The 15,589-nt window shown below is 38.1% G+C and overlaps 1 protein-coding gene across 3 annotated transcripts in view; it reads left to right on the top strand.

The window, feature by feature from the left end:
* The window catches only part of LOC137268463 (basement membrane-specific heparan sulfate proteoglycan core protein-like), a 215,648-nt gene that overhangs the window by 61,839 nt on the left and 138,220 nt on the right, over window positions 1–15,589 (top strand). For all 3 annotated transcript variants that reach the window (XM_067803030.1, XM_067803029.1, XM_067803028.1), the window contains exon 3: window positions 3,747–3,912. In XM_067803030.1, coding sequence (XP_067659131.1) covers window positions 3,747–3,912 — 166 coding nt within the window. The remainder of the gene's footprint in view (window positions 1–3,746; window positions 3,913–15,589) is intronic.

Raw genomic sequence — 15,589 nt, 5'->3', positions numbered from 1 at the left:
CAGCATGACCCACATATACTGGCTGACTTGTATCTGTTCCTGGCCCCCTGGTTCTAGTGCTGGAACATGTGGTGTTATCTCTGTGGATAGAGACATGTTAATGTAGATCACCACCTTCCACCTCGATAGCAGTGGCTTTGATTGTTTTCTCACCTGGAACCTGGCTGAAGGAGTAGGTGTGGACAGGCTTTATGAGCGGTTCAGTTTCAGAGGGGCCATCTTGGTACTGATGTGTAGAACATCAGCTTTAGTTATACACCAGTGTATGCTGCCAGTGGAAATAAAAATGTAGACGTAGGCCATCTTGGTTCTGATCAAGAATATCAGCCTTAGTTGAATACCCTCTTGATGCCAGCCCTTCTAAAACACTGTCTATAGTGTATGTCCATCAACCCCTGCTAAATACCATCTAGGTGCTTATGTCAGGTATGACTGCCCCAGTGATACACCATCTCGGTGCTGCTGTTTAGAATATCAATCCCAATTATATACCAGTACCTTCTTGGTGCTACTGTCTTGAATATCAGCCCTGGTTTCTATGTGTGTATATTCTCTGGTCACTGCTGACTGAAATATATTCCCTCCTTCTGTGGATCGGACAGTCTGTTATTCCTTAATGTTCTTTGCTTGTGATGGAAATATTTGGCCTGCCAGTGTTTATGTGTGTTTGATGTGAGTGAGTGAGTTTAGTTTTATGCTGCGACAATATTCCAGCTATATGGGGACGATCTGTAAATAATCGAGTCTGGACCAGATAATCCAGTGATCAACAGCATGACCACATCGATCTTTGAAATTGGAAATGTCAACCAATTTAGTGAGCCTGACCACCCAATCCTGTTAGTTGCAAGCATGGGTTTCTGAAAACCTATTCTACCCCGAATCTTCATGTGTCACGATTGAAGTATTATTTCCTGTTGAACTTTAGTGATACTGACAAATCTGTTTTCTGAAGAGGTTTTCCTGGATCCCTCTTACATCATACACTCAGGCAGTTTTCTGTTACTGCAAAAACAACGAATTTCCAGCATGGCTGAACATGCAACATAACTACAACCCAACATTAAAAATTATATAGGCTTGTCAAACAAATGTTTATAAACGTGACATGTGAACACCCATGATACATATATACAAATCACCACTGTATTTTGACACCCAGCCCCTTCAATACTGCTAGATCCATCCTTATGTTACACAGTAATTTGTCATGTAATCACTTCTATGTACTCCACCCTTTAGTGTTAGGCAATATGTATGATATCATCCCTTCTGGTAGATAGCAGTCTGGCCATGTTATATTCCTAGACAGTCTTGTATACAATGTGCAGGTACACATGCCTTCAAGGAAAACTACATACTCGAACTACTTACTCCAATGTAATAGCTTATTTTCATTCATTTCCTCAGGGAAAATGTCAGACAGGAATGGATCTGTGAGAAAGTCTGGCATTTAAAAGTTCGAGGACTTTAGGAGAACATATGCCACATTAGCTGAAAAGGACAAGACTTCTTACACAATCTGTAAGACTCTGGGGGGATAAAGCCAATTTATAATTTATTTTATGAGGGTGTAGATCTGGAGGCTGAATTAAGGAATTGTGCTGAATGTGCTGGTTATTCTCTCCCTTTACAGGGGTGTGTTATAGCTGGTATTGACACACTGGTTCTAATGTCAAACAGTTTGTTGTACTTGTTGCACAATTACAACAAGGTTGAAACTTTCAGATTATGTTCCCTGGTATTTTTTTAAGTATCTGGGCTGGAGACATGGAGGTGGCTGTTATTCAACTCAGGGAATATCCAGGATATCTACTAAATGTTTCAGAGCAACATGTTTTATTTTTTTCATTCACAAATTCAAATCCTGATAAAGCCCACTGCCTCAACCAGAAAATGAAAATGACAAGAACAAAAATGTATTCAAATCCCATGGTATCTGTATTTTATGGATTATGAAACTAATAACCACAAAACTTGTACAAAACTGAAACATCTGTTATTTTTTTGTGAGAAAGATGAGTGAGTGGAGCATCAAAGATACTGTAAAGATCTATACTCCCAATTACTGTTTATACTGTAAAGATCTATACTCCCAATTACTGTTTATACTGTAAAGATCTATACTCCCAATTACTGTTTAGGCTTCCTGTAAAGATCTATACTCCCAATTACTGTTTATACTGTAAAGATCTATACTCCCAATTACTGTTTATACTGTAAAGATCTATACTCCCAATTACTGTTTATACTGTAAAGATCTACACTCCCAATTACTGTTTATACTGTAAAGATCTACACTCCCAATTACTGTTTATACTGTAAAGATCTACACTCCCAATTACTGTTTATACTGTACAGATCTATACTCCCAATTACTGTTTATACTGTAAAGATCTACACTCCCAATTACTGTTTATACTGTACAGATCTATACTCCCAATTACTGTTTATACTGTAAAGATCTACACTCCCAATTACTGTTTATACTGTAAAGATCTACACTCCCAATTACTGTTTATACTGTACAGATCTATACTCCCAATTACTGTTTATACTGTAAAGATCTACACTCCCAATTACTGTTTATACTGTACAGATCTATACTCCCAATTACTGTTTATACTGTAAAGATCTATACTCCCAATTACTGTTTATACTGTACAGATCTATACTCCCAATTACTGTTTATACTGTAAAGATCTATACTCCCAATTTCTGTTTATACTGTAAAGATCTGTACTCCCAATTACTGTTTATACTGTAAAGATCTGTACTCCCAATTACTGTTTATACTGTAAAGATCTGTACTCCCAATTACTGTTTACGCTTCCTGTAAAGATCTAATCGTATACTCCCAATTACTGTTTATACTGTAAAGATCTATACTCCCAATTACTGTTTATACTGTAAATATCTTCACAAACTCACTTGATGAACATGTTTAAAATTAATTATTCATAGAACGTTTATATTTAAGATTAATGTCAATATTTTGTTAAACTGTCATCGTGAAGGAATGGACAAAAGTCACAAATCTACACATGAATGCATTCAGTAGCATTGAGGTCTAGACATGTTTATGGTTTACTGTTTGTACCTTTTACTTTTTTCAGATAGATAAGCTTGGTAGATTGAAGTAAAGACTGTTTGTGTAGCTCATTATCATTGTATGTTAAATGACATGATGGTTTTTTGTTGGTTCAGTAGCATAAATATTGTAATATTGACATATTGCATGCATGTTTAAAGAGCAGGAGATGGATCCCTTCTCCATCAAGACGTGGATGTACATGTGCTACTGAGAAGCCTTTTTTATGTGGCAGTAGAGTAGCCTAGTGGTGGAAGCATTCAACTGTCACACCCAAGATCTGGGTTCCATTCTTTACATGTGTACATGCGTAACACATTTATGATGCCCTCTGGTGTAATATTTTTGGAAATTGCAAAAGGTGACAAAAAAAGGAGAAAACACACTCACTCACTCACTCACTCACTCACTCACTCACTCACTCACTCACTCACTCACTCACTCACTCACTCACTCACTCACTCACTCACTCACTCACTCACTTTGTTAGGACCAGAGACTACATACAGTGCATTTCATCCAGTGTTTAGTATAGATCAATGAAGAGAGACTGCTCAAACAGACTCATGGCATCTGGATTAACAGTGTGGTCTCACAGTAGCTCAAGGCAACTAAAGATTGTAAATAACTGACTTCTCTGTTGTTTTTTTTTCAGTGTATTTCCGAGTGAGTTTGAACTTCTCGGATCTTTCGTTCAGCGATGAACTTAAGAACCGATACAGTCCTGAGTTCCAGTCAAGAGCTCAGCAAATTGCGGAGGCCATCGAAGCTCTGTTCCGCAACACACCAGGCCAGCAACTTGTTACTGTCCTGGCATTTAGGTAAGTTGAAAATGAATCATATTCTGTGTATCTACAAAATGCTGGAGTCCAAAAATGACAATACAGTCAAAAGGATCTTTTCTAGGAAATGAGGTTAATAGTTACATGAAAGTACAAGAATGACCTGGAAATAAGTAATTTGGAGATGAGCAGGACAGATGCACTTGGAGACATAATGAGAGAATAACTGACATCAGATAACTGGAGATAACTAGCTTCAAGAACAGGTAATAGATAACTAGCTTCTTCAAAAACTGAAGATGATAGGCTTCAAGAACAGGAGATAACTGGATTAAAAGAACTAGATATAACTGACCTCAAGAACAGAAGTATGCGTGAGGAGTCCAAGAACGGGGGATAAATGGCTTGAAGGCCTAGGTATAAGGAAGTCATGGAACTAGAGATAACAGTACCATATGTTATGTTTGGAATCACACTTTCTCAGTAGAGCTGGTGGTGTCTGGGATTGACTGCGTTCAGGATCTAGTGATGACCAGAAACATGAGACAGATGGCTTTGACAGCTGGTTGAACACTCATGCATACTTTGCATTTATAAAGGCATCTGGGAAGGGAAAGTCACTTCCCACAGGAAAATGTTAATTCATACATAGAAATATTTCTTCCCCAGCCCATAAGTGGCTGGTCCAGATCATCATGGTCCTCCTCAAATTGTGTTAGGAGATATGTGAGGGTGTGTGTCGAGAATTACTCATGGTATTTAGAAAATAGTACAAACTGACGACTCAGCAAACTGCCCACACTTGTCTTGTATGACCCAACCCAACAATACAGTCCCTCCAATTAATCACATGTTTCTCACACTGAATGGCCACAGAGAAACGACAGCACACAGATTGTCAAATTACAGATTACCTCCCTTGTTTATTTACCATCCTTGCTGCCATCTTTGATGGAAAACTGAGATGTGTGATATTTCAAGAAATTGGGATATCACAGATATCAGTTTCCTGGGAATTCCTCCTGTTTTGCAGTGCACATGCTGCCTGCAATTGTTATGACTTGAATATTCTACTTGATGACCCGAGATAACCATACTGCCCAGGAGGAACTGAGCTGGCAGATATATTGAGCTGCACTGCTGTTTTCTGGAACTATTTGGAAAATTGCCATAGTTTAAGGAAGGAATGTGTGGAGAACTTGATGTTTTCTACATAGCTGGAGGAGGTAATGATGCTGTAGACTGGTGTGAAGATCATAGGCAACTTGGGACATGTATGAGCTGCAAGGAGGAGGAATTCCCCACTGCAGAGTTTCTACAAACTAATATAATATGATCATGATCAAATAAAATCTTTGTAAACACATATATAGAATATATTGAAATAAATGATCATGCATTCAAAGAGAAGGATAGGTCTAATAGACATGGGGGTCAGATTTCTGGAGCTGATAGCATCAGATTTGGCACCAGGATTTACTCATAATTTTTAACATTTTGTCTGGAAGGTAAAGTATGACATTGTTCATGAAGTATTTGGATACTGTTTCAATGTGGTTTAAATCCTCAGTTCAGAAGCTCAATTTACATTTTAATTAATTCCAAAATTGATGACTTTAAGCAAGTCTGTCATTTTCCACAGCATATACTTAAACTCATGCTCACATGGTTGTTACAACATTTATACAGCAGTCTTTATGATCACTGTGATGTCACAATGAAGATACCATTAGGTTAATGTGTGTGAAACAGTCATCACTACATAGACCAGTTAGTAGGGAATACAGGTGCAAAGGAACAATTCAGTTCATGCCTAGCATAGTAATACAGTGCTACAGTACTCGCCAGGTGCATGATTTCCCTTCGTTTGCATCAGGTCTGGAATGTGGAGGTTATGATGCTCTTGATGTTTGTTTATAGCCATGTCAAACTCTCCAGTGTTTATGTCAACTTTTTAAATGTTTGATTACAAAAATAATGCGTTAAGCATCTGGAGATGGTTTTTTGACAGGCTCTGCAAAATTAAGTTATGTTTTAATCTGGAATCTGTGAGGGCAAAAATTAATGATTGCCACACTGCAGTCAGTGCTCCCTTTGGAGCTGGTGCTTGCTTCATAAATTTGTTAAAACATGTCTGACAAGTGCAGCTTTTTATGTAAAACACCTGTTGATGTCGTTGAGTCAGGTGTGATATCTAACCTGATATCAGAATAAGGCAGGGAAGAGGGGGTGGCTCTCCCATAGAACATTGAAGGAAAATGTTGGTGGGACTGGCAGTGGAGTCAAGGGAATAATGTTAGAAGATAGTGCTCTTTTGAGTCTGTGAATGTACAAGATAGACAAGGTCTGTCTGTCAGGTGCCTGCTGCAGGAGAAGTATGCGTTATCCGATCATCTAATCATCATGTGGCATTGGATGTTTCAGGTTTTAAAGAATGAATAAAGTCAATTTTTTGGTACTCTTTTTATCACTGCATATGAAAGACTTCTTGTCAGTCATAAACGGAACCCCATTCTTTTTAAGAAAAACTTGTGGTTAATTAATACCAAGCGCTTAAAAATTGCTAAAAAGCCGTCTGTGTCTCTCTCACCTGCAAACGAAACCACAGACAGGTTACGTAACTCTGTTGCCAGAGCCCTGCAGTGACATCATAGAAGGAACGATTTTCAGATAGTTGTATAGAAAATGATTAGGAAGCTCGTCATTTTGCTGATTTCTAGATGTTACCAAAGACATGCTGAAATGTTGTGTTGCCGTCAATTGCTCCATGGGGTCGGATGATGGTGTCACTATGCACAGATTTCCACCTGACCCGGTAGTTTGTGCTTAAATTGGCTGTTAGTGTGTGCGAAGTGAGCTTTGTGGAAGCCTGTGGTATATACTAAATCGGATGGTTTGCCCCCTACCACGCTTCCAGGATAGAAAATGGAGTTCAAGTTTCATTGAGTTTATAAAATCATGACTGCTTACTACACATTGCTGACCAAAAGGATTTTGCATGGATATAACGCTTTCTTCCTCCGAAACGAGGTTGTGGTCAAAGTGGCATTATTATCTTAAGTAATATTATATCGACCCCCGCCTCGCTTCCAAGAAGGAAACTGTTATGTTATAAGCAATGTCATGTAAAATCCTTGTGCTCATCAATAAAAAACATATTTTACTACCGGTGAAAAGTAATTTTGATTTTGTAAGTCAGTGAAAACAAACTTAAATAGCATTTATCCTCAGACAGGGCGCTGCCATTTTTGAAAATCATGAAGTCACGGACTAAAGTCCATTTGAATTAATGAGATTATGGTTTGTTTTCTTCAAGTTAGAAAATCAAAACTACTTTCAATTAGTAGTTAAATACGTATTTGAATCATTACCAAAAGGAGTTTGCATGACACAACCTGTAACATGACATAAGCGAGGTGGGGGTCGAAGTGAAAATACTGCATGATAAATTTCTTCACTTGGAAAATTTACGTGGTTTGTAAACGTTCACTCGCCAGTATGTTGACACTTGTCAATATACGTCTTTATATTTGGTCTCATAATCCTAATTACTTTATAATCATACTTGTATGCATTTTGAAAGTTAATAAACAGAAACGATCTGCAAATGTATAGCAGGAATGTAATGTCTAGGCATTTTATAGTTTGCCTATATGAATCATAATTCGCCTGCACGCCCTAGTGTATGTCGTCTGTACCATTACGCTAATGATTCTGTTGAAAGCTAGGACAAAATGCAAATATTAAAATTAAAACAAATTAAAGTTATAGGAGCAATGTCAATTACCTTGTGAGTACGAGTGATATATAATTCATCTGCAGATTTCCCATGTGATGTGTCTTTTTGCAGTCTAATATATGAAAAAGTGATGTTTCGTTTCAGGTTTTTCACATTGCTGTATAGTCTCATTGGTCACCCAAGATAGCACACCTGGCAACTAATTGCATAATGTGTGTCATTCTTTTAAAACAGTATTTTAGCCAATAATGAGCAATCAATCAATGTATGGGAGGTTAATCCTTTGAAAGAAGGGTGTTGTTTTTACATAGACACAGACACGACAAAGTGTATTCAGTATAGATTGGTAAATGTACATAGATAAACACTACCTTTTGACAAATCCCCATTGAAATCTGCATAAAAGTAATTAATCAATCATCGTGTTATCGGTTAATCCTTTATCGATCTAGACACAAAAAATGTCAAATGGGGACCTTTGTCAGGTAATCTAAGTGGAATTACTACTAATTATACCTGTTATGACTCCATTAACTGAGCATCAAGTGAATGATGACAAATAATGTGTAGGTTTATACCACCTAACACGGATTACAACGTAGCGACACCAAGTGATTTTGACAGAATTGTCCATGAAAACAAGGGTTGTAACTCAGAAACTACACAAAGCAGGAGACAAAACTAAATGATAGTAGATTGTTAGAACATTTAAATTTCATTTTTCTCAACAGCTTTAGCGATTTCAGGTTTGTACAAACCTGTAAACCAAATAGTTTAACCCCTGAAATGTAGATGAATTCTGCATAGACCCTTACATCTATACTCACTACTACGTCACGGAGACACGCCACTCTGATTGGTTGAAATTTTGTTTGCGGCTGAGAATTGTGCACTGTTGTCAAAAAGGTCGATTGAAGGTAATTAAAGATTGAAATGAGCATTTGTAATGACGGGGGTTACATTTATAACGATGTCAATGAGTGATTTATCCCTAGAGTATATGTGATCTTTTAGAGGCCAGGGGTAGATTTATGGGTGCTGCAACTGTTTGTATGGAGTTGTCTCCCTTAGATGCCAGAGTGACCTGGTTTTTGACTTCAGCCTCAGACTGTGCCTGTGATTGATTTATCATCTCTTCACTTGTGATCATCGTAGTAGAAATGTCAGTTATATGTTCTTCCTCTGGCAGCTGGCTGTGCAGTATAATTGTTCAAAAGAACGTTACACAGTGTATAGGTAGTTGTTTATCCTATGGGTGGTCTGTTTATTGTAGTCCAAACTGTATGGCAGCAGTCTGTTAGTAATCAAGTCTGGACCAGACAATCCAGTGATCAACAGCATGAACATCAATCTATGCAACTGGGATATGATTGACATGTGTCAACCAATTCAGCGAGTCTGACCACCTGATCCACTTAGTCTCACTGAAGACAAACATGGGTTGCTAAAGATCAGTTCAGATCTTCTCAGGTGTATTGTATGGTCATCAGTTGTCACATAGTCACAGCATTGAGACTTTGAACATTCTTACCTTGATTCAGGATGAAAGTAAGCTGAAAATATTTATGTTTGTGAGTCCCAAAGTAGTGTGTTGTGAAGTCTATAAGAGCTTGCAAAAGGTTACAAGAGCTATGGTAGGGGTTAGGATAGACTAACAGCTAGTCTCTGAAATGAACATATTTTACGGAAAAAAGTTCACAGTTAAAAAAAAAAAATGATACCATGAAATGGAACCCTGAGACTAACTTCATTTTGCTGTGGAAATCTGGACTTGCCACATTTTCTAGACTTGCATGGGCTACCTGGGAAATATTTGCTTCAGGGTCTGTACGACAGACTGGGGTTAGGATTCTGGGAGTGTTTTCATGACCACCAGGCACTGTGAGGGTTTCGTAAGGACTCTAAGAGGTTGGGAATGTATCCATGGCTGTCATTTATTTAGGTAAGCACACCACACATCTGTAATGAAGACTGAATCAGCACTGGTTCCGGTATTGGCACCCACTCAATCACGACACCACATGTTCTGTGTCTACACAGTCTGTAGACCTTGTGTATTGTTTTAGACATTCAGGCTGCTTTAATGGAGGACAGACTGGTCCCCCACCAAAACCACACCCCTAGGGAGTGTAATGATAATACACAGGTGGGCGTGAAATGAGGTCAGTAGGTTGATTATAGTACAAGGATTAGAAATACTTAATTATCTACTCTGGAAAAGCTAGCTATAATACATAGTGCTAGGTGAGATATGTCAACTGTACAACATTGTGATACGAGATTCAGGGGATATATGTAATATATAGCATGGGATTAGAAATAATTTGTTATCTACATTGTTAAAGTAGCTATGCAACATAGTAACAGGGGATTCAGGGGATATATGTTAATTACAGCATAAGATTGGAAATATTTTGTCGTTTAAGTAACCATGCAACATAGTGACGGGATTAAAGTAAAGTAAAATGTAGCTGCAAGTAGTGATTCAAGGTTTCTAGAATATCATGTCCACCTGGTAATGTGGCCCCAGATCACAGAACAATGTGTTGAAACCAAGGAATGACCACAAAGGCTACCCTCATGGGAGTGAGTTTAGGCTTTGAAATGCTAATAAATTGGTCATTATCTGAAAATGTCTTTGTTTAATCATTTTCTTTCAAACTGCAACCATCCCCCTATGATCCCACTCCCAAAAATGCTTTGATAGACTCCATGTTGAGTTAGCGATTTGAATGAAACTGAGAGACACATGCAGTTAAATCCAGACATATTGTATGTACTGGACAAAGGAGAGTACATGGAAAATATTTAACTTTCTGTTGTTGAAATCTTTTACTTTTACAAAGCTGATAAATGAATGTTTGAAAGATGTCTTTTGAAAAGATTCAGTTTCTGGGTTTATCCAAATACAGACCACTAGACTCCAGAAATATGAATGGTGTTCACCAGCTGGGGGAGTTGTTTAAAGCACCACTATTAAACTCATCAACCAGAAGGACATCTTGATTGTACATTGCATGGATGTTTGCTCCCTGCCAAGCAACTTCTATTTGACGATATTCAGAAATGAAAACTGCTCTGTATTTGAGTGAGTCACTAAGTGATCTAGAGTTCCCATATTGTGAAAGGAGAGGTATAGTGTTATTTATCTTTCAACTTCTGATCCAGTTTAGCTTTGGTGGTGTATAAGAAGTGTTATCTCCCTGGGAGGCATGTGAAAATATATATATCTACTTGTCTGTATCATTAGCTTGTATAGATATGGGTTGAGATATTCTTGTTTCTGTTTTGTTATGGATATCAGTGAATCCTAGTGTTATGTCAACATCATAAAATAAATCATGAAACTTAATATGTATACTAGTCTTAAATAGAAATATTTTCTTTTCATATGATCCCTTGCAGATACCTGAATATTTAGAATTGTTTGCGTTTTTTTATTCACAAGTGCCTTAAAGTATAAAAAAGAACATATTGGGGTATTTTTTATTGTCATAAAAATAACATTTTAAAAGTTATTGAATGTTTATTGATAGAAATATGTTAATAAATTTGATGTAAACAGTTCATGATATTGCATTCAACAATCCTTATTCAAAGTTAAAAGAAGAATCTACAGGCATCATTTTAAAAGCTGGTGTGATAAAGAGGAACACTTATTATTGATAGACAACTTCTTCATTACAATATGTGCAGTCTTTCTGTGTAGATCCTGATACCATTATCAAGCAAATGATACACAACATTATGCACTGAGACGAAACTGAAGACTTATGTTTTTTTTTTCTAAATTTAAGTGTCCTCTCACAGGTTTTCAATAATAACAAAAAGATTATAACCTGATTACCATATAACTCAGCACTTGACACATCTTGATGCTATAAAATAGTGTTATGCACAGGTATGAATCTTGTGGAGGACTTGTTGACCTTTGCTGAGCACAAGATTATTCTAAATGTGAGTGAGTGACAGAGTTGGGTTTTATTCCACTTTTTGCAATATTCCAACAATATCTCAGCAGAGGACATTAGAAATGAGCTTCACTCATTGTACCCATGTGGGGAATTACACCCAAGTTTTAAGCATGACAAGGGAATGCTTTTTCCACAAGGCTACCTCACTGTCCCTTCCGGATGTGAAGTCTGGATGTTTAACATCAGTTGTTTAGTAATTTCCCAGGTCGTTAATTGGATTATCTTTCACTGCTCTCATTATGTTATTTTTTTAAAACAATAAATCATATGAGGTAAAATATAATGCTTGTGTTTGAGTTCATTCTATATTCAAAAGTAAAGAGCCTCATTGTGTGTTCACTTTGAAACGTAATGTTGTAGGGTATCAAAATATTTGTGGAAAACAACTGTTTCTTTACTGTGTATGGTTGGCCAGTCAGTGCAGTTGGCACATGCTGCAGTCATCCAGACAAAATTAAAACCTCAAAAGTATGCTGTGTGGGAATTGTTGGACATTTTATATGTTTTTTTAAAATTCTTTCAAGCATTTATTGAAGAAGTGAAAATCCTCCCATCCCATGAGACCAGTAAACGATCAACCAGACCTTTCTTTGAAGCTGAAATATTTTAAGTTTGTTCAGATGTTTGTATTCTACATCCTTATGTTTTGCTGCATGCATGTTCTCCCTTCATATCTCCATTTCGAACACTTCACCTAAAGTCCACACCCAGTATCACTTCTAATATGTTTTTTATATTCAGCCTTTGGAAATTGTTGGAATGATCAAGATTGTTAAACGTTATGGGATTTGGAGTTATGTAAATGTTTACAACAATTTTGTTAGATGATGTGTCACTGACCATTTTCTGCAAGACACAGTCCTAACACCATGTTTAAGGTTACTATGAGATATTAGTGGCTTCCTGTGCACCATACCGTCCACATGTTTACCATGGTGTTGGAACTGTGACTGAGAGTTAGACAACATTGTGGGGTGTGCTGAGCCTGTGATATCTTACTGTACCTACTTCCTTAGGTATACATACATGCATATATATAGGGGTCAAAAGTGGAAATCCTTGGAATTCACAGCAACCTATATGATGCTAGTTGTAAGATGTGACTAAACTGGTAAACCATGCAATTCATAGCAACCTGTTCTGGTTTCATAGCAACTTGTGCCAATTACCTAGCAACCTATGCTATTGATGAGATGTGACTAAACTGGGAATCATGGGATCCCTGGCAACCTGTTCTGGTTGATCCATGGTATCCCTAGCAACCTGTTCTGGTTGATCCATGGGATCATTTGGCTGTAATAGGTTACTATGTGACACTCATGCTGTACATAAGAGGCAGTGCACTCACTCACTCACTCACTCACTCTGGGACCAGAGACTACATGGACAGAACCAAGAATTTTGAATGGAGGGGTTTCAGACGGTTTGAACCCGCGGAACCCCCACTGGCTCTGCCAGCGCAACAAATAACCCTTCAGTGTGATTAAAAGTCATTTTCAAAAGTGGGGAGTTTGAACCCCGCAGAGCCCCCACTCTGGATCTGCCAATGGACTACACACAATGCATTTGATCCAGTGTTTAGTGTTTATCTATACAGAGAGTATGTTCATACACATTGGCATTATCTCAAAAAGACTACAAATTTTTGTGGTTTGTTACTTTTTTTGTGTTTTGTGGTTTATTGTCTCTTCATCTATATTTGGAAATTGTGCATTGTAATGTATTCAGCCAAATATTTTCACAAATGTATCATTAGAAAAATGTACATCATTAATCAATTATTGCATTTGAGTTGGAATTTCAATAGTACTGGCCTTTAGACAAGTGGTAATGTGTGTAATTTTTCCAACATTTGCTGACAAGTGAGTAGTTATCCCATGCCTACCACTGCACATATGTCACACGAAAATCTCAATGACACTTGACCTCTGTTAAATTTAATAATGTACCAACCAATTCATCATGTTTTCATGCACCAACAACTGCATGTGTATCAGTAAATCTGAATTCACTCCCTTTTCCTTTTAACTGCTAAAACAATAAGAATTGATCCAAACAACTTACGAGGTCAAATAATAAACGTTCCCTAACGATGAAATGCTTACATTTTTCGTATTTTCTGTGAAACTGTTGGCACTGGTGCACATCACCATAATGCCTGAGTGCTCTTCCAGTACTGTATGGCTTTAGGGACTTAAACAGTACTGATAATGCCTGAGTGCTCTTCCAGTACTGTGTGTCTATAATGCCTGAGTGCTCTTCCAGTACTGTGTGTCTTTAGGGACTTAGACAGTACTGATAATGCCTGAATGCTCTTCCAGTACTGTGTGTCTATAATGCCTGAGTGCTCTTCCAGTACTGTGTGTCTTTAGGGACTTAGACAGTACTGATAATGCCTGAGTGCTCTTCCAGTACGGTGTGTCTATAATGCCTGAGTGCTCTTCCAGTACTGTATGTCTTTAGGGACTTAAACAGTACTGATAATGCCTGAATGCTCTTCCAGTACTGTGTGTCTTTAGGGACTTAGACAGTACTGATAATGCCTGAGTGCTCTTCCAGTACGGTGTGTCTATAATGCCTGAGTGCTCTTCCAGTACTGTATGTCTTTAGGGACTTAAACAGTACTGATAATGCCTGAGTGCTCTTCCAGTACTGTGTGTCTATAATGCCTGAATGCTCTTCCAGTACTGTGTGTCTATAATGCCTGAGTGCTCTTCCAGTACTGTATGTCTTTAGGGACTTAAACAGTACTGATAATGCCTGAGTGCTCTTCCAGTACTGTGTGTCTTTAGGGACTTAAACAGTACTGATAATGCCTGAGTGCTCTTCCAGTACTGTGTGTCTTTAGGGACTTAAACAGTACTGATAATGCCTAAGTGCTCTTCCAGTACTGTGTGTCTTTAGGGACTTAAACAGTACTGATAATGCCTGAGTGCTCTTCCAGTACTGTGTGTCTTTAGGGACTTAAACAGTACTGATAATGCCTGAGTGCTCTTCCAGTACTGTATGGCTTTAGGGACTTAAACAGTACTGATAATGCCTGAGTGCTCTTCCAGTACTGTGTGTCTTTAGGGACTTAAACAGTACTGATAATGCCTGAGTGCTCTTCCAGTACTGTATGTCTTTAGGGACTTAAACAGTACTGATAATGCCTGAGTGCTCTTCCAGTACTGTGTGTCTATAATGCCTGAATGCTCTTCCAGTACTGTGTGTCTATAATGCCTGAGTGCTCTTCCAGTACTGTATGTCTTTAGGGACTTAAACAGTACTGATAATGCCTGAGTGCTCTTCCAGTACTGTGTGTCTTTAGGGACTTAAACAGTACTGATAATGCCTGAGTGCTCTTCCAGTACTGTGTGTCTTTAGGGACTTAAACAGTACTGATAATGCCTAAGTGCTCTTCCAGTACTGTGTGTCTTTAGGGACTTAAACAGTACTGATAATGCCTGAGTGCTCTTCCAGTACTGTGTGTCTTTAGGGACTTAAACAGTACTGATAATGCCTGAGTGCTCTTCCAGTACTGTATGGCTTTAGGGACTTAAACAGTACTGATAATGCCTGAGTGCTCTTCCAGTACTGTGTGTCTTTAGGGACTTAAACAGTACTGATAATGCCTGAGTGCTCTTCCAGTACTGTATGGCTTTAGTGACGTAAACAGTAAACTTGGGAAAATTTTTGAGACTGTTCATGGAGAGGCCTGATTTCACCAAACTGTCTCAGTGCCATAACTGTTGTATGCCTGGTTTGAAGAGTTATGATTGTCATAGACATACAGTTGAGGAATAGCACTTCGGACAGATTGGAGGAAAACATACGGTTGCTTAGAGGAATAGCACTTCGGACAGATTGGAGGAAAACATACGGTTGCTTAGAGGAATAGCACTTCGGACAGATTGGAGGAAAACATACGGTTGCTTAGAGGAATAGCACTTCGGACAGATTGGAGGAAAACATACGGTTGCTTAGAGGAATAGCACTTCGGACAGATTGGAGGAAAACATAC

The sequence above is a fragment of the Haliotis asinina genome, chromosome 16 (genome assembly GCF_037392515.1).
Source record: "Haliotis asinina isolate JCU_RB_2024 chromosome 16, JCU_Hal_asi_v2, whole genome shotgun sequence".
In the NCBI taxonomy this organism is placed as follows: Eukaryota; Metazoa; Mollusca; class Gastropoda; order Lepetellida; family Haliotidae; genus Haliotis; species Haliotis asinina.
Note: the sequence above shows the minus strand (reverse complement) of the source record. Positions and strands in the feature narration are given on the sequence as shown.